At 50.4% G+C, this 23605-nt stretch overlaps 1 protein-coding gene across 1 annotated transcript in view; it reads left to right on the top strand.

Annotated features, from left to right (window-relative positions):
* Positions 1–22566, top strand: part of ATCAY (ATCAY kinesin light chain interacting caytaxin) — a 31588-nt gene extending 9022 nt beyond the window's left edge. The window contains exons 3-13 of the mRNA XM_045830938.1: positions 6533–6591; positions 6977–7198; positions 8526–8711; positions 9019–9121; positions 10135–10266; positions 10937–11023; positions 13984–14082; positions 14772–14807; positions 16661–16732; positions 18601–18633; positions 20107–22566. Coding sequence (XP_045686894.1) covers positions 6533–6591; positions 6977–7198; positions 8526–8711; positions 9019–9121; positions 10135–10266; positions 10937–11023; positions 13984–14082; positions 14772–14807; positions 16661–16732; positions 18601–18633; positions 20107–20116 — 1039 coding nt within the window. The 3' untranslated portion in view covers positions 20117–22566. The remainder of the gene's footprint in view (positions 1–6532; positions 6592–6976; positions 7199–8525; positions 8712–9018; positions 9122–10134; positions 10267–10936; positions 11024–13983; positions 14083–14771; positions 14808–16660; positions 16733–18600; positions 18634–20106) is intronic.
* The last annotated feature ends 1039 nt before the right edge of the window (positions 22567–23605 follow it).

Raw genomic sequence — 23605 nt, 5'->3', positions numbered from 1 at the left:
ACGCCCATAAATTTTAGGTTTGGACAACATCTACCCCATACCTTCCCAGCGACACCTGGGCTAGTATTTGATCAGATAACTAGGTACTAGAGCCTGGCCACGTTGCCAGAAATCTGTCCACAACACCCTCCAAACTGTGTGCTACTGTCTGCCTCATTCAGCCCTGTATGTTTCCTGGCACTCAGACATCTAATGTGTTTGTGAAATGAATGAAATCTATGTACCACCTCTATTTCCGTTTTACCAATGAGGAAAACAGGCTCAGAGAGGGAAGGCACCACCTAGACACAGCGCTGCACAGCTGCAGAGCGGATGTTTGCTCCCAGACTCTCAGACATTCTCACTTTGTACTCAGCTCCTTGGTTTCCCAGTCTGCGCTGCTGAGCAGTTGAACACTTTCCCCACCTGGACGGTTAGGCAGCAGTCCACTAGATTAGCAGCCAAGTAGGATGTTCATGCACCATCCAGGGTTGGGAGGCTGAATCACATCCTGATGAGAACCAAAGACAGTGCCAGCTGCCCAACAGTGCAGGTTTCCTCTGGCAGAAGGAGTTGATGGCGGAACAGGACACCCAGCTCCCCCAGTAAGAGGCACTCCTCAGGCCAAAGGGTTTCTTCCCTGTTGTCCCCACTGGGGTTGGTGCACATGTGTTGACTGGGCACAAGGGGGCAGTAGAGGGCAATAAGTGAATCAACTCTGCCAACTTGTCCATTTCAAAATTGGAGCAGTCCTTTAACCCAGCCTCAGTTTCCTCTTCTGTGAAATGGGCTTCTGTCTACCTCATAGGGCTGATGTGAGGAGCAAATGACATCGTGCCATGGACATTCCAACCTGGCACACAGTGATGCCCTGTCCATGGGATAAACTACGATTCTAACTGATTCTAGAATAGGAATTGCAGTCTCAGATATTGAAGGGCGCCAGGCAGGCAGCATAGATGAGAGAAGGAGCTGGAAGAATATTCCAACACCCACGTGAAGAACAGTGGTGGACAGTCAGCTCCCGGTGGTGGTTACCACACGTGAAGGGCAGATATGACTCAAGAAAAGACAGAGCGCTAGAATTTTTGTGTCAGATCTCCAATTTAATAGCAAATTTGAAGTTTTAAATGCTGTGTGGGCAGGACAGAACTAGGGGTGGTGCATCACCCGTCACTCTGCCATTTGGGGTAACTGCACACGGGTGGTGTGTTTCCTGGACCCTGGACCTATTCGGGAGTCCCCACCCCTGCCCTCCCCTGGTTGAGAGCAGGTGTGGCTGCTACAGAGAAGAGGGACAGAGCAGCGTGTGTATAAAATGCGCATGTTAGTTCACTCTTCAGCCCCCTCTGCCTCTTTAAAACCTTCTCCTGACTTTATTAGACACTTGCCTTTATAAAAAACAATTGAGGTGAAATTCACATAAAATTAACCATTTCAAATGTACAATTCAGTGGCATTTGGTGCGTTCACATGTTGTGCAATCATCACTTCTATCTAGTTCCAAAACATCTCCATCACTCCAAAAAGGAGCCCTGTCCCCCCTAGCAGTCACTCCCCCACTCTTCCCCAGCTCCTAGCAACCACTAACCCACTTTCTGTCTGTGGGTCTGCCTGTTCTGCACATTCCACATACATGGAATCACATACTAGGTGGCCTTTTGTGTCTGCCTTCTTTAAGTTCACATAACGTTTTCAAGGTTCGTCCACGTTGTAGCTTAAGTCAGTGTTTCGCTTCTTTTCACAACTGCATGTTATCCCAGCACATGGCTGCGCCACACTTTGTTTATCCAATTATCAATTGATGGATATCTGGGTTGTTTCCACTTTCTGCCTCTTGTGAATCTTGCTACTGTGGACATTTGAGCATGAGTTTTTGTGTGGATGTATGTTTTCGTTTCCTCAGGGCCTCTGCTCTAGCTGGACCTCCTTGAGAGCAGGGCAACATCTGAGTCAGCCTTTACCTCCAAGACCCATCAAAGCCCCTGGGAGGGAGTAGTTGCCCAAAGAACACTTGGTGCGTAGTGAATAGGAAAAGGTGGGAAGGAGGAAAAGGAAGAAACACGGATACATTCCACTCTGCCAAGGGTCCCAGCTCTTCCCCTCTGAGGAACAGAGGCAAGGGAATAAAGAGTTTTTGAAAAGGAAGGAGAAAGAATCCTACCGTCCTTCCCAGTCTAACCAGTGCCCTTTCAACTGAGCCGGCGCTGATGAGTGGCGGCAGTGAATTCACGCTGGAGTGCTTCCCTGAGTCAGCATGCCCACAGCTGGAGCCTCGGGCAGCCCCAGGCACTCTGCAAACCCTCCTGCCTAGAACTGAATATTTCCTCACGGAGCAGAGGACCTGGAGCACATGGGTCAAGCTCAGGCAGTGGGAGCTGTTGCTTCAAATAACAGTCTGGTCATTACCAGAGAGACAGGTCTTATTCTGCAGATTTGTGTCCAACAAAGCATTAAAGTGGCACAAATGCATAGTTGGCAGCATTTAAAATTTTTTTATTTATTAATCCTCACCCAAGAGGACATGCTTATTGATTTTAGAGACAGAGAAACATTGATATGAGAGCAAAACACAGACCAGCTGCCTCCAAGTAAACACCCCAGCCAGGGATTGAACCTGCAACCCTTTGGTGTACGGGGCAACCATGAATCACCCAGCCAGGCGGCAGCACTTTTTTTTAATATATAGAGAACCCTAAAGATTCCACCAGAACAAAAACTGCTAGAACTGATTGATAAATTCAGTAAAATGGCAGGATACAAAATAAATATCCAGAAATTGGTTGTGTTTTTACATACAAATAATGAACGATCAGAAAGGGAAATTAACAAAACAACCCCATTGACAATTATATCAAAAAAATACCTGGGAATACATTTAACCAAACAGGTAAAAGCCCTGTTTTCAGAAAACTATAAGACACTGAAGAAAGAAATTAAAGAAAATACAAATAAATGGAAGCACACACCATGCTTGTGAACAGGAAGAATTAACATTAAAATGTCCATACTACTCAAAAACAATCTATACATTCAACTCAAGTCCTATCAAAATACCAATGACATATTTCACAGAACTAGAACAGATGATCCAAAAATTCTTACAGAATGACAAAATACCCTGAATAGCCACAGCAATCTTGAAAAAGAAGAACAACATTGTAGGAGTCACACTACCTGATATCAAACTATACTACAAGGCCACAGTAATCAAAACAGCATGGTACTAGCATATAAAACACACATGAGAACATGAATAGAGAGGCCAGAAATAAACCCAGGCCTGTATGGTCAATTAGTAATATTTTAAAATGAAGGCAAGAACATACGATGAAGTAAAGATAGTCTATTCAATAAATAATGTTGGGGCCCTGGCTGGTTTGGCTCAGTGGATTGAGCACCAACGTGTGAGCCAAAAGATTCGATTCCTGATCAGGGCACATGCCTGGGTTGCAGGCAGGGTCCCCACTTCGGTTGTGCAAGAGGCAACCAATCATTGTTTCTCTTGCACATCAGTGTTTTTCTCCCTGTCTTTCTTTCTCCTTTCCCCTCTCTCTAAAAATAAATAAATAGAATATTTTAAAATAAATAGTATTGGAAAATTAGGCAGATACATGCAAAAAAAAAAAAAGAAAAGAAAAGAAACTAGACCACCTTCTTCTATACCATATATAAGAGTAAACTCAAAATGGATTACAGAGTTAAATGCAAGACTCAAAACCATAAAACTCCCAAAAGAAAACATAGGCAGTAAAATCTCGCACATTTCTCTTTTTTCTTTCATTTCAACATTTCTCATAGTAATATCTTTTCTGATATATCACTTCAGGCAAGGGAAACAAAAGAAAAATAAACATATGGGACTATATCAAACTAAAAATTTTTTGCACAGCAAAAGAAACCATCAACAAAACAAAAGACAACCCATTGAATGGGAGAACATATTTGCCAATGATACATCTGATAAGGGGTTAATATCCACAATTTATAAAGAACTCATACAACTCTACACCAAATAAAAATCTAATTTAAAAATGGGCAAGGGACATGAATAGACACTTCTCCAAAAAGGACATACAGATGGCCAATAGACATATGAAAAGATGCTCAACATCACTAATCATCAGAGAAATGCAAGTTAAAACCACAGTGAGATATCGCCTCACACCTGTGAGAATGACCATCATCAGTAGAACAACAAACAAGTGTTAGTGAGGACGTGGAGAAAAGGAAACCCTTGTGGACTGTTGGTGGGGATGCGGAATGGTGCAGCCACTGAGGAAAACAAACAGTATGGAGGGTCATCAAAAAATTAAAAATGGAACTGCTTTATGACCCAGCGAATCCACATCTGGGATGTATCTGAAGAAACCCAAAGCACTAATTCAAAAGAATATATGCACCCCTGTGTTCATTGCAGCATTTTTTTTAAAGATTTTATTTATTTATTTTTAGAGAGGGAAGGGAGGGAGATAGAGAGAGAGAAACATCAATGTGCGGTTGCTGGGGGTCATGGCCTGCAACCCAGGCATGTACCCTGACATTGCAGCATTTTTTACAATAGCCGGCTGTGAACACAACCAAGTCCCCATCAACAGACAAGTGGATCAGAAGTAACGGTTCATATATGGCATGTACAATGGAATATTAGCTGGCCATAAAAAATGAAATCTTACCATTTGCAGCAGCATGGATGGACCTAGAGGGTATTATGCTAAGTGAAATGAGCCAGTCAGAGAAAGACAAATACCATATGATCTCAGTTAGATGTGGGATCTAAAGAACAACACATACAAATAAAACTGAAACTGACACATAGATACAGAGAACAGACTGACGGTTGCCAGAGGGGAAGGGGGTAGGGGAACTGGAGGAAAGGTGAAGGGAGTGAGAAGTACAGACAGGTATTTACAAAACCGTCACGGGGATGTAAAGCACAGCATAGGAAATATAGTCAGTAATATTGCAATAACTCTCTCTGGGGTACTGGAAATATCAGGAGAGTGCTTTGTAAGGTGTGATTGTCTCACCACCGTGCGGAGCACCTGAAACTCGTGCACAGTGATATTGAATGTAACTACACTTGAAAAAATACTTTCAAGAAGTTTTTTTTAAAGTAATGATTTTTTAAAGATTTTATTTATTTATTTTTAGAGAGGGAAGGGAGGGGGAGAGAGAGAGAGAGAGAAACATCAATGTGCGGTTGCTGGGGGCTGTGGCCTGCAACCCAGGCATGTGCCCTGACTGGGAATTGAACCTGCGATGCTTTGGTTCACAGCCCGCGCTCAATCCACTGACCTACGCCAGCCAGGGCCTTCAAGAAGTTTTATATGTACAGAATATTGCTGCACGAATATTACAGAAAGTTTCCATATACCCTGCACCCAGTTTCTCCTATGATTAATATTTTAAATTAGACTGGCACCCATGTTACAGTTAATGGACCAATATCGGTACATTATTAATGACTTAAGTCCACAGTTTATTCAGATTTCTACAGCCTCTTTTTCCTGACACCATTCTGCCCCAGGACCCCCCTCAGGACCCCACGTACCATTTAGTCCTCACGTCCCCATAGGCTCATCCGAGCTGGGGTTACTCACATTTTCCTTGTTTTTGGTCATTTTGACAGTTTTGAGGAGGACTGCTCAGGGATTTTGTAGAATATTCCTAAACTGGGAGTTTGCCTGGTGTTTTCCTCATGGTTAGACCAGGGGGGTGGGCTCTGGAGGAAGACGCCACAGTGAAGGGCTTCTCATCCCCTCGAGTCCAGGGTCGTGTGTCACCGTGACTTACCACCGTCGACATCAACCTTTATCCCCCGGCGGAGTGCGCCGGTCAGGCTTCGCACTGTCAAGTCACTCTCCCCCGTCTCACACTGTCCTCTTGGGAAGGAAGCCAGTCTGTCCAGCCCGCATCAAAGAGCAGGGAGTTATTTTCCATCTCCTGAGCGCAGAGAATCTACATACATTATTTGGAATTCTTCCATGCAGAAAAGCTGTCTCTTCTCCCCTATATTTATTGCTTCAGTTATTTATGTATATCCATATAATCTCACGGACATTTTATTTTACACTTCAACTTACAATCCAATACTCCATGATTTTTTTGTTGTTGCCGCCCAAACTGCCCCAGTGTCGGCCATGGGGACCTTTATTGGTCGACTCCTGTGTCCGCTGGGTAACTTCTGGCTGTGTTTACCAGCAACAATGCACCAGCGACCGAACCCTGCAGAGCTGCCTCATAAACCATGCGGCTTACATCTCAGAGTATGTGAGACTGTGTGACGGGATGAGACCCTCCCTGTCTCTCAGCTTCGGCTTTCCCCATCACACAAAAAAATAAAGACAACATACACTGGGTTCTCCGCAGGGAGCCTCTGGCACCGGGGCGGCATGGTTTTCTGTGCTGAGGCACAGACGTATTTTGTCCCAACAATTCCCAGAACTAAGCGAGTTTTGTTGTTTTTGTTTTTGTTGTTGTGTCTGAACCCCACGCTCCAATGGCTGGATTTTTGGTGCCTGGTAATGTCCCCTCCTGGCTGGGTTCGCAGGCCGTTACGGGAAGAGACGGGGATGGACTCACTTGGCAGTCCAGCGGAAGACACGTCCTGTGAGTTTCTACGCCTGCAGAAATGGGGGCGCTCTTTCCGGGTCTCCGTGGGCCCCGGACTGCAGAAATCCCAGGGGCCGTGACTCCTGGGGAGAATGTCAGGGAAGGGGGTTGGGTTGTTCTGCTCTGAGGCCCGCAAGGAAAGCAGCTGTACTGGGCGAGAGACACGTGGGCACCATCATGAAGTCAGCACAGCAGTGTTGCTGTGTGTCCTTGAGCTGGTTGCTTAGCCTCCCTGGGCCTCCAGTTTCTCTACTAAATATAGGTAGTGGGCCTACCACACAATGGGGTACAGCCCCCACCAGGTCAGGAAGTGGAGAGGAGGAAAAAGAAAGAAGAAGCACCTGTTTTGTTTTGTCATTTCCGTTTTCCTGTTTCTCTGAAGCCCCTCCCAACACGTTAAACTTCAACGGAGCCCACCGTAAGCGGAAGACATTGGTCGCTCCAGAGATCAACATTTCCCTGGATCAGAGCGAGGGCTCCCTGCTGTCAGATGACTTTTTGGACACCCCTGATGACCTGGACATCAATGTGGATGACATTGAGACCCCCGATGAGACTGACTCACTGGAGTTCCTGGGGAATGGCAATGAGCTGGAGTGGGAAGGTGAGCTCGAGGGTTGCCCATGGCACCCGAGTGGCCCCAGGTTGCACTCAGCACCCCCTGCGGCTTCCCAGGCCAGCCTCCTAGAGCAGTCCCTCTATCCCCACAGGCTCAGGCTGGATGGGTGTCCTGACCCAGGGCTCACAAAACAGCCCCAGGAGGATGCGCTGGCCATTGCATCTCCATGTATTATTCTCAAGGGTGACCCAGATCAAAAGGAAATGCCTCCAACTGATTCCACAAGTGTTTGTGGAGCATTTACTCGGGAGCAGGTCTCAGCTGAGACGGGATGCGGAGGGAATGTGGCAGGAACAGACAGTGGTGCCCATCTGCACACACAGGGGTTGGAGACAGACACTAGATAATAAATGTGCACGAGGCCACTGCAGCTGGTCAGTGCCATGAGAAGACTGGGTGAGGTGATGGCATGGGGGGGAGGGGCCGTCTCCCCGGGGGGTTGATTCTGCCCCCTAGAGAGCCCTTGGCAACGTCTGGTTTCATCTACGGTTGTCACGACTTGGGGTGGAGGCTACAAGTGCTGCTCAACACCCTGCAGTACCCAGGGCAGCCCTCCACAGAGAGTGACCCAGCCCCAAATGTCAAAAACACTCACTCAGGGTGACACACGTTGAGCTGGGGCCACTGGGAGTGGGGGCTCCTTTTGAAAGGTGGCTCAGGTTTCACTGAGTAGGTATTAGTTGATCTGACAAGTCAAGACAAGAGCACAGTTCAGGCGAGAAAGGCTGTGGTGCTGGTGGCCACGGGGATGGAAGCAGAGCCACAGGCCTGTGGGGCGGGGGTGGGCTGGGGTGGGGGGTGAGGGTGGAAGAGAAAGGGAAGAGGGAGTCAGTCGTGATGCCTGCATTTGGGGGCCTGAGCAGCTGGGAATGTGGCTGAGCCATTTCCTGAAGCAGGAAGCCTGCAGGATGAAGGCTGGGAAAGAGGTGGGTATTCTCAGAGTGGCTGAGAGCCCGAGAAGGACAGATGCACACAGAGGAGAAACTATGTGCAAAGTCACGCAGCAAGTCGTCCACAGAGATGAGCTCTACTCAGGCTGACTACCCAGCATCCACCCTGAGCATTTTCCCGGATTCCACAGCTTGAAAAAAAAATCATGCGGGAGTGACTTTTTGTCTCCCAGGTCCCGTATTTCCCTAACAGCCTCAGGCTGACACTGTCAGTGAGTGGAGCATAGGACAAGTGTTTTGCCTGTGGCCTGGGGAGCAGTGTGGGCTCTGCGGCCACAGGCAGCAAAGGCAGCTGGCAGAGCCTGGGACGAGAGACATCTGACTCAGGTGTCTCTTCCACTCACCCCCTGGCCCGCTTCCAGATGACACCCCTGTGGCTGCTGCCAAAAACATGCCTGGGGACAGCGCGGACCTGTTTGGGGACGGCTTGGCTGAGGATGGCGGTGCTGCCAACGGGCGCCTATGGCGGACGGTAATCATCGGAGAACAAGAGCACCGGATCGACCTGCACATGATCCGGCCCTACATGAGGGTAGTGACCCACGGAGGTGAGACCTCGCCCCAAGGCCCCCTTTTGGCTGCAGCTGGGCCACTGGAGCCCCACGGTCAGTGGCCCTCTCTGAACCCCAGGCTCTTCATGAGCTGCAGGATGTTAAGCACCTGTCTCTGGGTGGGCAAGGGTGGAATTTGCACGGGGACATGGCGTGGACTCCGGGTACATGTCAGGATGCTGGTGAGGGTGGCTGGCGTTCCCTACCAAAGGCAGAGCCAGGTCAGGGGCACGGGGCAGCTGGAAGCTCAGAGAGGGCTCTGCCCACCTCTGCCTGGGGCCACTCACTGGCTGCATCTCCCCAGGGTACTATGGCGAAGGCCTCAATGCCATCATCGTGTTTGCGGCCTGCTTCCTCCCAGACAGCAGCTCCCCCGACTACCACTACATCATGGAGCACCTCTTCCTGTGAGTGGCCCGCCTGCTCCGTTCCGGGTGCCGACATTTCTGAGAGTCCCAGAGTGGGCTGGACCAGCCTGTGAGAACCATGTTGGGAGGGGCTGTGCCTGGCACCAGCGAGGGGCTGGGCCACCAGCAGGCCTGGATCTGAGTCCCCTGCTCACCCACTGGGCCTCATTGGTGCAGTTGTCATCGTCATTGTCATGTATTGAGTGTTTCTATGTGGTCCACGAAGCTAAGTCTGTGTATGTGATAATGCATTGCACCCTCACCACAGCCCTGTGGGGTGGGGCCCTCCCCTCCTCCAGGGGCAGAGTCTGAGGCGCAGAGAGTAAGTCCCTTGCCCAAGGACACAGGCACCGTTTTATTATGACAGAGAAAGATAATACATATGAAGCACCTGGCAGATAACAGTAAGAGCTCAGTAAACCGTGATTACGCATTATCGTTACTATGATGATTTCCTTCTTACACAGTGGGGTTTGGGCACCAGGTGGACCAGAGGACGAGGAGGTGCCTATGGGAGGTCAAAATGGGAAGTGGCCTGAGATGCGGGCGAACCCAGTCTCCCCAGTTACAGATGGGAAAGTAGAGGCTAAGAGAAGAAAGGATCTTTCTGAAATTGCTCAGGGAGAGATAGAGCTGGGATGGACCTCGGGTCCCAAAATCTGGTGCAGTAGACCGTCTGCTGTGGGTGCCTGTTCCCCAGCTATATCTGGGGCTATTGAGGCCCACCCCCAGAATTAGTGGAGATATTAAGTGAAGTCATGCATATAAAGCATGGCACATAGTAAATGCTCAATTAAATGTAACTGTTACACTCATTATACCCATTGACACAAATTTGCAGTGGGCAGGGGTTATTCATATCCACCCCATTTCCTGAACAGGTGTGGCTGGCACAGCTGGGGCAGGGGGTGGCAAAGGGGGCAGGTGCCACAGGTGTTCAGTCCCAGGACCTGGGGCTTTCTAACTCTGGGCTGCTCTCACCGGGTCCCCTGTCCTCTGTGCCCTGTGACCAGGTATGTCATCAGCAGTTTGGAACTGCTGGTGGCAGAGGATTACATGATTGTGTACCTGAACGGCGCCACCCCCCGGCGGAGGATGCCAGGCATCAGCTGGCTGAAGAAGTGCTACCAGATGATCGACAGAAGGTGAGCAGGAGGGCTGGGGGCCCGCCTCGGGTGCAAGGGGAACTAAGAGCTGAGGTGTCAGCAGGGCTGGTTCCTCTGGGGCCCTGAGGGACAATCTGCTCCCTGCTCTCCCAACTCCTAGTGGTCGCTGGCAGTCCTCGGCGTCCCTTGGCTTGTGGATGCATCACCCCAGTCTCTGCCTTCATCTCCACATGGCATCTCCCTGTGTGTGTCTGTGTCCGAATTTCCCCTTTTTTCAAGGACACCACTCATCTTGTATTGGAGCCCATCCTGCTCCAGTGTGACCTCAGCTGAAATCATTACCGCTGCAATGACCTGTTTTCCAAACAGTGTCCCATTCTGAGGTCCTGGGGGTTAGGGCTGCATCATGTGTATTGGGGGGGACACAATTCAACAAGACCACACAGGTGGTCAGAACCAGGGTACCCCCAAAAAACTCAGGAATGGGAGATGGCATGGCCATGCAGCCAAAAGCTCAGACTCTCATGTAAAAGGGAGCCAGCTCTGCCACTTGCAGGCTCCCCCAAGGGGCTTAGCTTCACAGAAACTGCCTCTCCCTGTAAAAGCATGGCACCCACAGGGGGTCCAGAGGAGGCAACACCTGTGAGCCCCTCCCTCCCCAGGGCTGGCCCCCTGGAGCCCACCTTGCTTCCTCTGCCTGCCCACACAGATTACGGAAAAACCTGAAGTCCCTGATCATCGTCCACCCATCCTGGTTCATCCGCACTGTGCTGGCCATCTCCCGCCCCTTCATCAGGTGAGAGTGTGACCTGTGCCCTGATACCCACGTTGGCTGTTGTCAGTCCTTTTTTTTTTTTAATCTGTATTTCCCAGCTTCTTTACACTAAATGCATATTATTGTTATAAACAGTTTTCAATCACAGGTATCATTATAAAGCAACGAGCATGTGGAAAACAATAACTGGCTCTCCCACGTTGAACATTGGATACCTTTTAACATTTGCAAACACAGCCCTGAGAGGTTGGTGCGATCATGCACATTCGCAAATGAGGAAACTGAGGCTCAGAAAGGTCAAGGAACTCTCCCAGAGTCACCCAGCCAGGTCACTAGCCCACCACCCTCCCTCAGAAGGGAACCCAGCTCCATTCACTCCAGAATTTGTGTGGGGGCCATTAGGGTGCCAGGAGGGTCTGACCTACTTCTGGCCAATAAAATAATTCAGTGAACCAACACATGAACCCCCTGTGGGATTGGTGACTCACCGGAAGGACTCGCAGAGCTCAGAAAAGCTGCTACACTCACGGGTACGGGTTATTACAACAAAAGGGTGGACATGAAGGTTGGCAAAGGGAAAGGGCACGAATGGGGGTCTCAGAGAAACCAGAAATGAGCTTCCAGTTGTCCCCCCCAGTGGAGTTGTGCCGGAAGCCCTTAGCCCTCCCAGCTAGGACGCAGGACTGCATGTAGAAGTGCTGCCCATCAGGAAGCTCACCTGGGCATCCAGGGTTTTTCTGGGGCTCAGCCACACAGGAATGGAGGACCAAGCGGCCCACCTTAGTCACTCGGTCTCCAGCCACTCCAGAGGTCACATTGGCATTACATGGCCCAAGGCCCCCACCATAAATCACGGCAGTAGCACAGGCTACGTGGCTGCACTCCAGGCTCAGGCGACCCAAGACACTCTTACCAGGTAGGACAATTCTAGGCTTCCAGGTGATCTCCCTCGAGGACCGAGAGCCCAGGTCTCTCTCTGCAGTGTGCAGGGGTAGGGCACGCCAGGCCTGCTGGGTTCCCCCTTTACTGAACGATATAGAAGCTCCTGAAAAAACAGACCAAGGAAACAAAATTTGGCATGTTAAATGCTGTAGTCAATCACATAAACGTTGAATGTACATTTAATTTAATATCACTCCAAACACTGAATTGGATCAAGATCCTTCATTTCCACATTCCCAGTTAAGAATCTGTGATGAGTTTAAGAGTCAGGGCCACACTTGGCCTTGAAAGACACTCACAGCATGAAGCATTTGCAACTTCAGCGTCTGTGCTGAAGGACTCCTAGTATTAGTGAAAGCAGGTACATAGCGCACTAGTGATGGATCATTTGTGCTAATGATGAACCCACTGGGCAAAACGGTGAACATGCACTTCGGCCTAACAGAATTCCATTCTGTTCTCAATGTCCCCTCGTTCAAGGCAGGTCATCCACTCACTCTTGGCTGCTATTCCCACAGTAAATTTTGAGAATCTCATTCTGAGCTTTTTAGTTTGAAAAAACTAAAAAAGAAAGGAGGTGGGGAAGTGAACCTCTCCGTTAAAAAGCCGAGGAAAGTAGAGACCCATTCTGACCTACAGTCTAGCGCTGAGCTTCTGTCATTGTATCTGCAAGAACACCCCTGTGCCTTCCAGGCCGATCAGAGTTTGGGAAAGTGCTTCTCCCAACCCGCCCCGCCCCCCCCCCCCCTCGAAAGCTCAGCTCACAGGCAGACAGAGCACAGTCACCGCAGAGATTCGGGTATCTGTTTCCACTGATGGGCACGGTGGGTGAGACCACAATATCATGACGTGATTTTTGCCTCTATTTATAGACCAGTGCTCAGAGCAGCAGGTGCTGGCTCTGTGAACCACAAAATAAACCTTCCTAACAAATCTGATCCATCCCCCCTCAGAGCCTGCTGGGCCCCAGCACGCCCAGGTACAGCGTGGACGACCCGCCTCACTCCCTGCACATATGCACTTTACCCTTCTGTCACGCCAACCGGAAGGAGGCCTTGGGCTCTGAGGATAATTTTTGTAGTAAAAAAAAATAAATCTGAACTGCATGAAAGCAGTTGGATTTGTTTTTCCAGTACACATGGCCGCTTTGTGACTTCCTGAGGGAAAATCTCTGTCATCCCCTCGCCAGTCACCACTGGCCTCTGCTGAGCAACTGCTTTATTTTTCCCGAGGACACACCATAAGCTGCAGAACTTATCCCTGGATGCTGGACAGCTTGAGCTGAATTTTTGTCTGATCCCTAAAAACAGATACGAAACTTCTTGACACACCCTTGTAGAAGTCTCACTCTGTCTTACCTTTCTCTACTGCCAATGGACCGTTTTCTTATGTTTTATACTGTTATATTCTCTTGGCCTGACATTTCTCATTGTTACAAAATTCCATTTTCCCTTGGAAAAAAGTTTACTTTATATATCACCAAAAGTAGGTTTCAGTTAAAATTTGAAAAAGTAAATAAATAACCATGAGTTCAAAGCACTGTGTGTTACCAGCCAGCCTGAGTCTGGTCCGGACAGCGAGACACCGCTCATCCCAAGAGAACGGAGGAGGAGGAGTCAGCAGCCCCACGTTTGCCTTTCTGTGCCCAAACGATGACTGTGGTCCCCAGCGGTGATGAGAGTGCCAGGAAGGCATTCTTGGGGAAACTGGAGCAGAGGGGCACTTCTTAGGGTGGATAGAGAGAGACAGCCTAGAGTCTGTTGGAACCTCTTGCCGCTCTGCTTCCTTTAAACCAGGGCCTCAGCTTAGCAGGGGTCGGGGCCAGATGCAGGGCCTGGGATCCTTCTCCTCTTGTGCGGGGAGACCCAAGGCTCTGCTCTGTCCACCACAGTAGGGGTGGACAGTGGGGCTGGCGTCGGGCAGGGAGGGGGGTTGAGCTAAGGTGCTCAGGGCATCCTCAGATCGGGTTATGTGTGCCTGCCTGTCCACCATCTCTCCTCCTGGCTCTGGGCGACAACACCTTCTTCTCCTCCTGGCAGTGTCAAGTTCATCAACAAGATCCAGTACGTGCACAGCTTGGAAGATCTGGAGCAGCTCATCCCCATGGAGCACGTGCAGATCCCAGACTGCGTGCTACAGTAAGTGTCCCCGTGCCCTTTGAGTGCCCCTGCCGGCATCCTCAACGCTCCCAAGCACCTGAGGTCCCCACTCAGCTGAACACGGCTGCCCAGGAACCAGATATGAGTGGGGGAGCAGCAGGACAGAGGGAATCAGTGAAACAAGAGCATGTGAGATTAGAGAATACTTTGGCCCGGGGATCTAGTGCAGGGCAGGGCCAGCAAGCCATGGCTTGTGACTTGTTTTTATAAATAAAGTTTTATTGGCACACAGCCACACCCATTTCTTAACAGATCATCTATGGCTGTTTTCAAGCTGCAAATGAATTGAGTTAGTGCAACCCAGACTGGCCCGCAAAGCTGAAAATATTTGCTCTCCAACCCTTTACAGAAACACTTTGCCCTGGTGGAGGGGTATATAGACCAACCCACGTCAGTGAGTGTGTTGCTTTATAATGGCACTCTTCAATCACCGGGTCCGGCAGAAAAATGCCTGCTGGGTCGCATCTCCACCAGATGCTGGGACATGCCAACAAAACAGATATTCCCTGCTCCAGGGGGCTTGCAGAGCAGCTCAGGAAGCATGGAAATGCCAGCAGACTGTCAGCTCTGGCTGTACTTGCCGCTCTGAAGCCTAGTTTACATGCAGGACTCCCTGGGCAGTGTGCCTACAGAGCTGCATCTCACATGCGGCTCCTTCTCTCTTCCAGGTATGAAGAAGAAAGGCTCAAGGCCAGGAGAGAAAGGTCTGTGCAGAGTGTCCCTGTCGGGGTGGGTGGGGGCTGGCGCCAAGCTGGGCTTGCATGGGGGGCAGCCAGGGGCTTTGGCTCAGCAGGGACCGATGTCACACCCGAGGCTCTGCTCTTCTCTCTAGGACTTGGAGTCAGACCCCAGTTCAAATCCAGGTTTCCCCACTTAGTCACAGAAGGACACTAGGTACATAAAAAGTTCACAATGACCTTGGAGGTTATTGTGAAAAATCAGGAACAGTGTAGCAAAGGTAGCAAAAATGGTGGGCTCACGGTAATCACGATGATGCTAAGTTCTCCCCTTACAAAGGGAGCACCAGCTCCATACTCACACTGAGAGGCCCAGACATGTCCCTTTAAAACCTTATTGCCTCCCTGTTCGTGATTGTCACAGACCTTCAGGGCTCGTCTGGTCCCACCCAGTTATGGAGCCCTTGTGCCACCTGCTGGATACTGTCACATTCCTCCCAAGAGCCAGGCAGGCAGAGGATGCTGATGGCATCTTACAGCCTGGGTATCCGAGGCTCAGAGAAGGCAAGGCACCTGCCCACAGCCACACAGCAAGTCTGTAAGAGAGGTGGGGCTTTCAGTGGGTGGAAAGTATATTTCATTGCCTGGCCCTGTGTGAAAACACAGGGACACAGAGGCAACTAAGATAGAGTCCTGGACCAGAAGTTCCTTTAAATGGCAAAGGAGAATGACACCTCACCCAGTGAGGAAAGCGGGCCCTGGGGACAGGGAGGGGTGATGTCGGCAGATGAGACGCATAATGAGCAAAAGTACAGCGGGTTCACACAGTGTCATTTAATGTGACAGAGGCAGCACAGGGGAGGTGAGGCTGAGGGGCAGGCAGGGGTCACCATCCCTTGCCATTCTGGAATTTTTCCTCCTCTCCTAGCTCTTCGCTCCTTCTTTCCTCCTCCCTTCCTTCTTTCCTTCTATCCTGTAATTTAATACTTGCAATAACATTTACATAATGTAAGGTTCACCATTTTATCTATTAAGTGCACAGCTCAGGGGCCATAAGTACATTCGCATTGTTGTGCAGCTGTTCCCACCGTCCATCTCCAAAACTTAACACCTTCCCACACTGACTCCCGTCCCCTCCCCTGCCCTGGGCCCCACCGTCTACTTCCTGTCTCTGTGGATCTGACTCCTCCAGGGACCTCCTGTGAGTGGGATCATGCTGTTTCCCACGGTGGCTGCACCATCGTACATCCCACCAGCGAGGCACGGAGTCCGGTTTCTCCCCGTCCTTGTTGTTACTTTCTGTTTTTATAATAGTAGCCATCATAATGAATATGAAGTAGTAATAACTCTTTCCTTGTTCTTTTTCTTTCCTCGTCCCTCCCTCCCTTTGTCTCTCTCTCTTCCTGTCTCTCTGTCTCTCATCTGTGTCTCTCTTTTTCTCTGTCTCTGTCTCTCTTTCTCTCTCCCTGAGTCATGCTCCTCCTGACTCCTGAGCCTTAGCTATGCACAGGCATGGAAACATAACACAAGCAGGCATCTACCTTCTGGAGTCATAGCGCTGGGGGCGACAGCATCCCTGGAACACACATGTAGATGCCTCTCGGGTGATAAGCTGAGATACACGCTAGAAAGAAATGGTTCCCAGTCTTTCCCTGTCCCCTGTCCCCGCCCACACCCCTTCCTCACAGCTGCCTCATCTTCATTAACCTCTGGATGATCACTTCTCTCCACCCTCCCGGCCCAGCACTTCCTGGGTACAGCAAAACCCTGTCCAAGCTGCCCTGGGGCATGGTGGGCCCAGGCCAAAGAGGCCAGTGGGAACCTCGAGCCCCTGTGCTCACGCCACCTTGTCATCCCTGGTCACCTCTTTCTGTCCCCAGTGCAAGGCCGCAGCCGGAGTTCGTCCTGCCCAGGTCGGAAGAGAAGCCAGAGGCAGGGCCAGCGGAGCACAGGTAAGTACTCAAGTGACCACACGTGAGGCTGACACCCAGCGAGGGGTGCGGAGCCCACCGGAGGGCCCAATGAAAGCAATCCTGGTGTTACCGTGTTTTCCTGATCCTGATGTTGTCAGGATGATGAAACACAAACACGGTGTGAGCCAGCGCGATGCCTGCTCCACCCTAAACGCTCAGTACTGGGGTCACTCTTTCCTCCGCTCTGCGCTGTCCCACAGGGAGCCCCTTTGAGAGGCCCCTATTTAAATTTAAAGAATTAACAATAAATAACATTTAGAAATTTGATCCTCGGTCACACCTGCCACGTTTCAGGCTCGGCGCTGGACAATGTGGAAACAGAACTCGGTACCCACCCGGGAAAGGTCCTTGGGGGCTCGCTTCCAGGACCTGCCCGCCTCCTGGGCTTGCCTCACTCACCTATTTCTTTATTTTAAAATGTATACATGTTATTATTGAAAGAGTTGTTTCTCTTTTTTATTTTTTAAAGATTTTATTTTTATTTATTTTTACAAAGAGAGGAAGGGAGAAAGAGAGGGAGAGAAACATTGGTGGGTTGTCTCTTGCACACCCCACACTGGAGACCTGGCCCACACCCAGGCATGTGCCCTGACTGGGAATCCAACTAGCGACCCTTTGGTTCACAGGCCAGCACTCAATCCACTGAGCCACACCACCCTGGGCTCTTGTATTTATTTTTATTTATTGATTTTAGGAAGAGAGAGGAAGGGATAGAGAGACAAACACTAATTTGTTTTTCCACCCATTTGTGCTTTCATTGGTTGATTCTTGATGGGCCCTGACCAGGGATCAAACCCACAACCTTGGCGTATTGGGTCAATAACTAACTGAGCCACCCAGCCAGGGCCCCTCACTCATTTATTTTTAGTTGAGGTAAAATTCACAAAACATGCAATGACTCATTTTTTAAAAGATTTTATTTATTTATTTTTAGGCAGAGGGCAAGGGAGAGAGAAAGAGAGGGAGAGAAACATCAATGTATGGTTGCTTCTTGCACATCCCCTACTGGGAACCTGGCCCACAACCCAGGCAAGCGTCCTGACCAGGAACCAAACCAGTGACCCTTTGGCTTGCAGGCCAGCGTTCAATCCACTGAGCCACACCAGCGAGGGCAATGACTCATTTTAAAGTACACCATTTAGTGCATTCACAACGGCAGTTCCTATTTCTAGTTTAGCCCATAACGATACTCTGTGCCTCTGAAGCAGTTGCTCCTATTCCCTCCCTCCACCTTCTTGTTTTTTGTTTTTTTTTAAACTTACCGAATACCTACTGAAAGTCCTTCAGAGTCTCCCCCTGGGATGTGTAGACCAGCGGCATGGCTCTGTCCCCTCCCTCACCTCTGGAAGTCCCTCCCAACTCTCCTGCCTCTGTCAGGTCTGCCCCCTGCATTCGATCCTTGTCAAACCCTCCTTCTCCTGCCCTCAGGCTCCCCAGGGGCAGTGGCTCTATTTTGGGACCATCCCCTCCTCTTCCCTGCATTCAGCACAAGCCAAGCACAGGGACCAAGGGCAGCTGATGCCACTGAGAGACCAAGCTGTGGCCTCAGGTGAAGGTCCTACTAGGTGACCTTTGTGCAAGTCCCTGTGGGTCTTCAGGGGGGACCCTCTTGGCCTCTCCAGGCCTGGTGGGTCCCGAGCCACATTACTGGCTTTGTTTTGCTTTAGAGAAGGGCCTTGGCCCGTCTCCTTATGATTGCCTGTCCCAGCTCATGTGTCTCTCAGAGACACACGCTGACACTTGCTTTGTGCCAAAGATGAAGCTGTGCCAGCCCTCATGGGGCTCAAAGACAAATGCCAAGCCTCTCAAAAGTGGGCAGATGATGTTAAGACTCCTCTCTTCCATAGGTCTGCTCCAGTCACAGAAGATCAGGAAACAAGGTGGGTAGGAAACAGGGAGATCTTGGAGCCTTTTTTATTTTGAAATGTCTTAAGTGGAGTCCACCCCAGCCAAACGCAGCCTGCCCACAGCCTGTCGCAGTGTCTCTGTCTGGTTCTCAATGCCAGGAAAAACCTTCTTGTGTGTTGAGGGTTCTGAAGACTTGCCTCGGGTTCAGGGATTGGCTGGGAGGACTAACAGAACTCGGCAAAGCTGCTGTGTTCACAATTATGGTTTATTACAATGGGAGGATGGATTCGGGTGAAAATCAACAATAGGACAGCCCTTAATTCTCCCAGCTAAAAGGAGGGCAATACGCAGGAAGCGTTACCAACCGGGGATGTCGCCCACTTGAGCCTTAGTGTCCAGGGTACTTAGTGGGGTCAGTCACGTGTGCGCGGCTGACTGCCCACAGAGCTGCCTTTTGTTCCAGCCCCTCCAGAGGCCAAGCTGTCGACCCCCCTAAGCCACATTGTTAGCCTAGCCTACCTGACGTGAGCCAAGGTCTTAGGTAAACGAAGTCACTCTTACCAGGCAGGACATTCCCAGGACTCAGAGGTGGCCTCCTAGGAGCTGGGCAAGAGCCGCACCTTTCTCTGGAATGTGCAGCATTAATCCTCGGCCACACTCTCTCCTACAAATCCTCAGTGTGCCTTAATACTGCCCATGTGATTCAGGAAGCCCCAGGCTACAAAGTAAACATCAAAAAACGGACTTAGACCAGTATTGCCATGGGCATAGTGAGTGGACACAGTTCTCAAGACATTTTTGAAAAGATCATCTCAGTCCATGCCTTCTGGCAATGAGTTTGCATCCAGGCACAAAACACACCAGGGAATCATCCACCCTGAGAAAAAATCAGCAGATGCAACAACCGACAGAATTAGACGCCCTCCTGGGTATCTTCAGGTAGAAATGGTTAAAATGATTAAAGACACAAAAGAAGAAATTGTATGCAATGATGGACAGATGGGGGTTGGATAGATGGGTATGTGGATGGATGATGAATGGGTAGGTGGAAGGGCAGATGGGTGGGTGAGGTGGGTGGATGGAGGGATAGATAAGTGGGTGGATGGATGGATGGGTGGATGGATGGATGAGTGGGTGGATGGGGTATGGATGGGTTCCCTCCAGTCTGACTGAGGGCACCAGGCCTTGGGTCTGTTCTGCTGGGGCACCAAGAGAGAGCTCCCCTTCAGAACCACACCTGGAAGGTGGGTGGCAGATGGCAGACCTTGAAGGGCAGCTACCACTCTTGCTGCTAAGGGTGCACCAAGCTGGATGAGCCATGCTTTCAGATTCCACAAACACGGGACAGTATTTTCCACTTTCTTTAAAAAACAATAATAGGGAGGATTTGAGATTGTGCTTCCCGGCATATGTCATCAGTTTGGCTCCGGTAAACTCTTATAAAAAATTCAAATAAAATAAAAACGAAACCAGTAATAACTTGGCCTGTGCTTTTCCCTCTCCAGCATGTCTTGAGGTGATGAGCGTGCAGAGAACACGAAAGAAAATGCCAGACGCCAAGGAACCTCTGTCAGACGCCCTCTGGCCCTGGATCTCATCCCCACCTCATCCTGAATCCCAGCCTTCGGAGGGTGCCTGTTTCCTCCACCCATCTCTGAAACCCAGCATCCTTTTTAGCTGCTTGAAAACATTTTTTAAAACGATGCAGTAGTCATGCATTCTGGACAAGAATCTGGTTCTCAGCCCTTCACCCTTCCAGACTCATGAGCTCACAGCCGAGAAGAGAAAAGCACAGGGCATTGCCCATGTGTCCTGGGTGGCCTCAGCATCCCCCACCACTGCACAAAGTCCTGGTTTAAGACCCTTCTCTTGCTTGACGCCCGGCCGGGGTTGGAGCCATAGATGCCCACCAGCTCCCTGGCTGGATCTGGAACTCGCTCTTGTGCCTTTCCTCCCAGAACGGCCCCCGCAATCCTGGGCATCTGGCCAGGAAGCTCGCCCCCCCAATAGGGCTGTGCCCTGGGCACCTTCAACCTTATGGCTTTTCCCTTGACTGGCCCCCTTGGTCTCTGAGGACACCCACATGTGACGTGACAGCATGGGAGCTCACGGCACCAGTGAGAGCTGCCGCCGCTCATCCTACAAGCGGCTCATCCGCCGCTTGTCCTACACTCGAAAAATCACAGACTCTCAACCTAGAACATTCTCAAGCCCCTTTAGCGCAGATGCCATGCCACAGGGCAATCCGATCAATACCTCATAAGGGAATGAGTTGTCCTCACTTCTCCAAACTCCCCAATGCAGAGTTGGGATGTGCCCCTTGGGTTCCCACCGAGAGCAGAGGCTGAGAAGCTGGCTCTGAAATAGGTTCATTTTGGGAACACAGACCAAGAAAAAGGAAGATACAGGGTATTGGATGTTTGTTTGTTTCAAAGGCCACCCAGGAACATAAACCCCAGTGGAATGGACGCTATGGCCACCTGCATTCAAAGGAGACAGACTTTCCTAATCTGGGCTCAACACCAATCAGGTGGCCTCTAGAGGTAGTGAGTTCCCCATCTCTGGAGGTATTTAAGAAAAGACTGGACAGTGCTTGCAGAAACAGGTCCTCTGAGACCACTCCAATCCTAACAGTCTCTATTTCTATGAGTCTGAACAAAAGTTGAGCAGGCACACACCCCAGGCCCCTCTTGCTGGCTCTGCAGCTGGCTTCTTAGCTGGGTGTCACCAAAGCTGTTTCCAAGCATGAGGTTCTTGGCCTCAGTGGGAATGCCGAATGCCTCTTGACCTGGGACGACAGCCGGTTGCATTTGGAGCTATCCCAACAACAGGAGGGATCTAGTGGCATTCAGTGCTAAGAAAAGGGGTGCCCAGCTCTTTGCCGCATCGAGGAACTGCCCCAATGCCAGCAGCTCCCGCCTTGAAAAATGCCAGGTTTCTGAGCTGCTTTGGGCCTGCCTGTCCCGGGACCTGGCATTGCCCCGTGAGGCTATGATATTTGGGGGCCAGGTGGGGTTTTTTAATGTGTGGTTCTGCTCTCTTTCCCAAATGTCAAATAAGGACAGGGACCCTGTTCCGGGCCCAGGTGAATCACCTGGAGCCTGAGGCAGCCGAGGTTGGTGGATGGGCCTCTAGGCTGCCTCCAAAAGACCTCTGTCCCAGGCCCTAAACTCCAGGTTCAGGTGGCCTGCTCTGCTCACCTGAGACTCTCGTGGACCTGAAAGGCCCCAACTCCCACTCCAATGAACACAGCAACGCCTGAAAGGCTGGCGCCTCGCTGCAGGAACAAAAGGAGTCAGGGGCAGGAACCGGTTCGTTCTGCTCCACCCGGTGGTTACTAAGTGCCGGCGGCGGCGATGGAAGATGGACTGACAAAGGTGCTGAGCTCATTCGGCCCGCAAGGACCCTGCAGGCTAAAGGTTCCGGCAGCACAAGAAATTCCAACGGGTTCAATGAGGCCACTGTCCCTCGGACCACCAGCACCACAGACAACCAGTGGGCAAGCAGAACCGAGATCCCCGGCTCAGCCACAGCGGCCCTTTCCAGAGCAAAGAGAGACCCTGCCCCCAGAGAGACCCCGCCCCCATAGACCCCGCCCCCAGAGAGACCCCGCCTCCAGGCCAGTCACCTGTCACAGGTGTGAGACGTTCTGAAGCACAGCTGCATCCAAACAGGGCTACTGCGTCCAGGCAGGCTGCCACCTGCAGCCTCTGACATCGGCTTTGTGAAAGATCTGTATTTGTGGGGCAGTTTTGGCCAAAATGCAACGGACCTGGATCCCTTGTCATGAAGGAACATTGGGTTTTCCTCTTGTGACACATGGGGGCGTCGTAAGTCCTGCCTCAAAGTCAAAGTTCACACACCCATCCTTCCCATGGCGAGTTTTGCGGTTTTTAAAGACAAAAAAAAACAATTCATTATGATTATTGTTGTGATGTGAGAACATCATTTCCATAAAATTTGGGGGGTTTTTATGTGAAATAAACTATAACTAAGAACAGAGGGTTATTACTTTTGTCCATCTCCAAGGACTGTGGCCCTTGCTGGTCTGGGGTGAGGTTCAGAGGAGAGAGCTTTACCAGCTCCATGCCTGGGGTGACCTCGGGTGACCTTGGGCCATCACCTCTCCTGTGTGGCTTCCATCTCTCATCTGCAGACTGGGGGCCTGGTGGGTTATTCCTGAGGCCCTTCGGACTCTGCCTCTTTGTGATTCAAGTTCATTTCCTGCCCCAGTCCTTCCTGGGATCAAATACAGTCAGCAGGTAATAGTAATGATAGTGTATTAATTATCATGTTTTATATATTATATTAATTACTATAGTATTACTATAATGTATTATTATCATTATTATGATTGCTAGTGAAAGGGAAAACTCTATTTCCTCTCTATACTCACACCAACCCTTCTGACACCGGATGTGGGGCCTTTTCTCCACACCAAACAGTTCTCAGCAGACACCAGCTGAGTTTCCTACAGTTTAACTCCATTCTGACACTACCCCGAGTTAGCACAGACCCCCCTTGTTAAGGGCTCAGCTCCACAATTGTCCCATCAGCTGCTAGTCAAAAGTAGTGGGTGCCCAGGTTACCCACACTTCTGTCCCACTTGGCTACAAATCGGGGCTCCCATTCATCCCCCCTATTTCAGGTTCAGTAATCTGCTACAGCAGTTCACAGAATTTAGGAAAACAGGTAACTTACTAGACTAGCAGTCTTTATAAGGGACAGAATCAGCAACAGGCCAGAGAGAGGCGCAGGACACGGTTTGGGGAGGGGTTCAGAGCTCCCACACCCCGCCCAAACCCCACCTCCCCGCATGCAGACATGCTCACCTGCCCCAGGCTCTCTGAACCCCTTCACTTAGGGATTTTTGTGGTGGCTTCATTCCATAGGCGCGATCAATTAAACTGTTGACTTTCGGTGATTTGACTCCATTCCCAGCCCCCCTCTCCTAAGTCTCCACCCTCTAACCCCCTGCTGGTAGCCTTGGGCCCCCAGCCCTCA

Source organism: Phyllostomus hastatus, unplaced genomic scaffold, assembly GCF_019186645.2.
Source record: "Phyllostomus hastatus isolate PE091 unplaced genomic scaffold, TTU_PhHast_1.1 phas_contig_159, whole genome shotgun sequence".
NCBI classification, from domain to species: Eukaryota; Metazoa; Chordata; class Mammalia; order Chiroptera; family Phyllostomidae; genus Phyllostomus; species Phyllostomus hastatus.
This window is presented reverse-complemented; position numbering and strand designations above follow the sequence as displayed.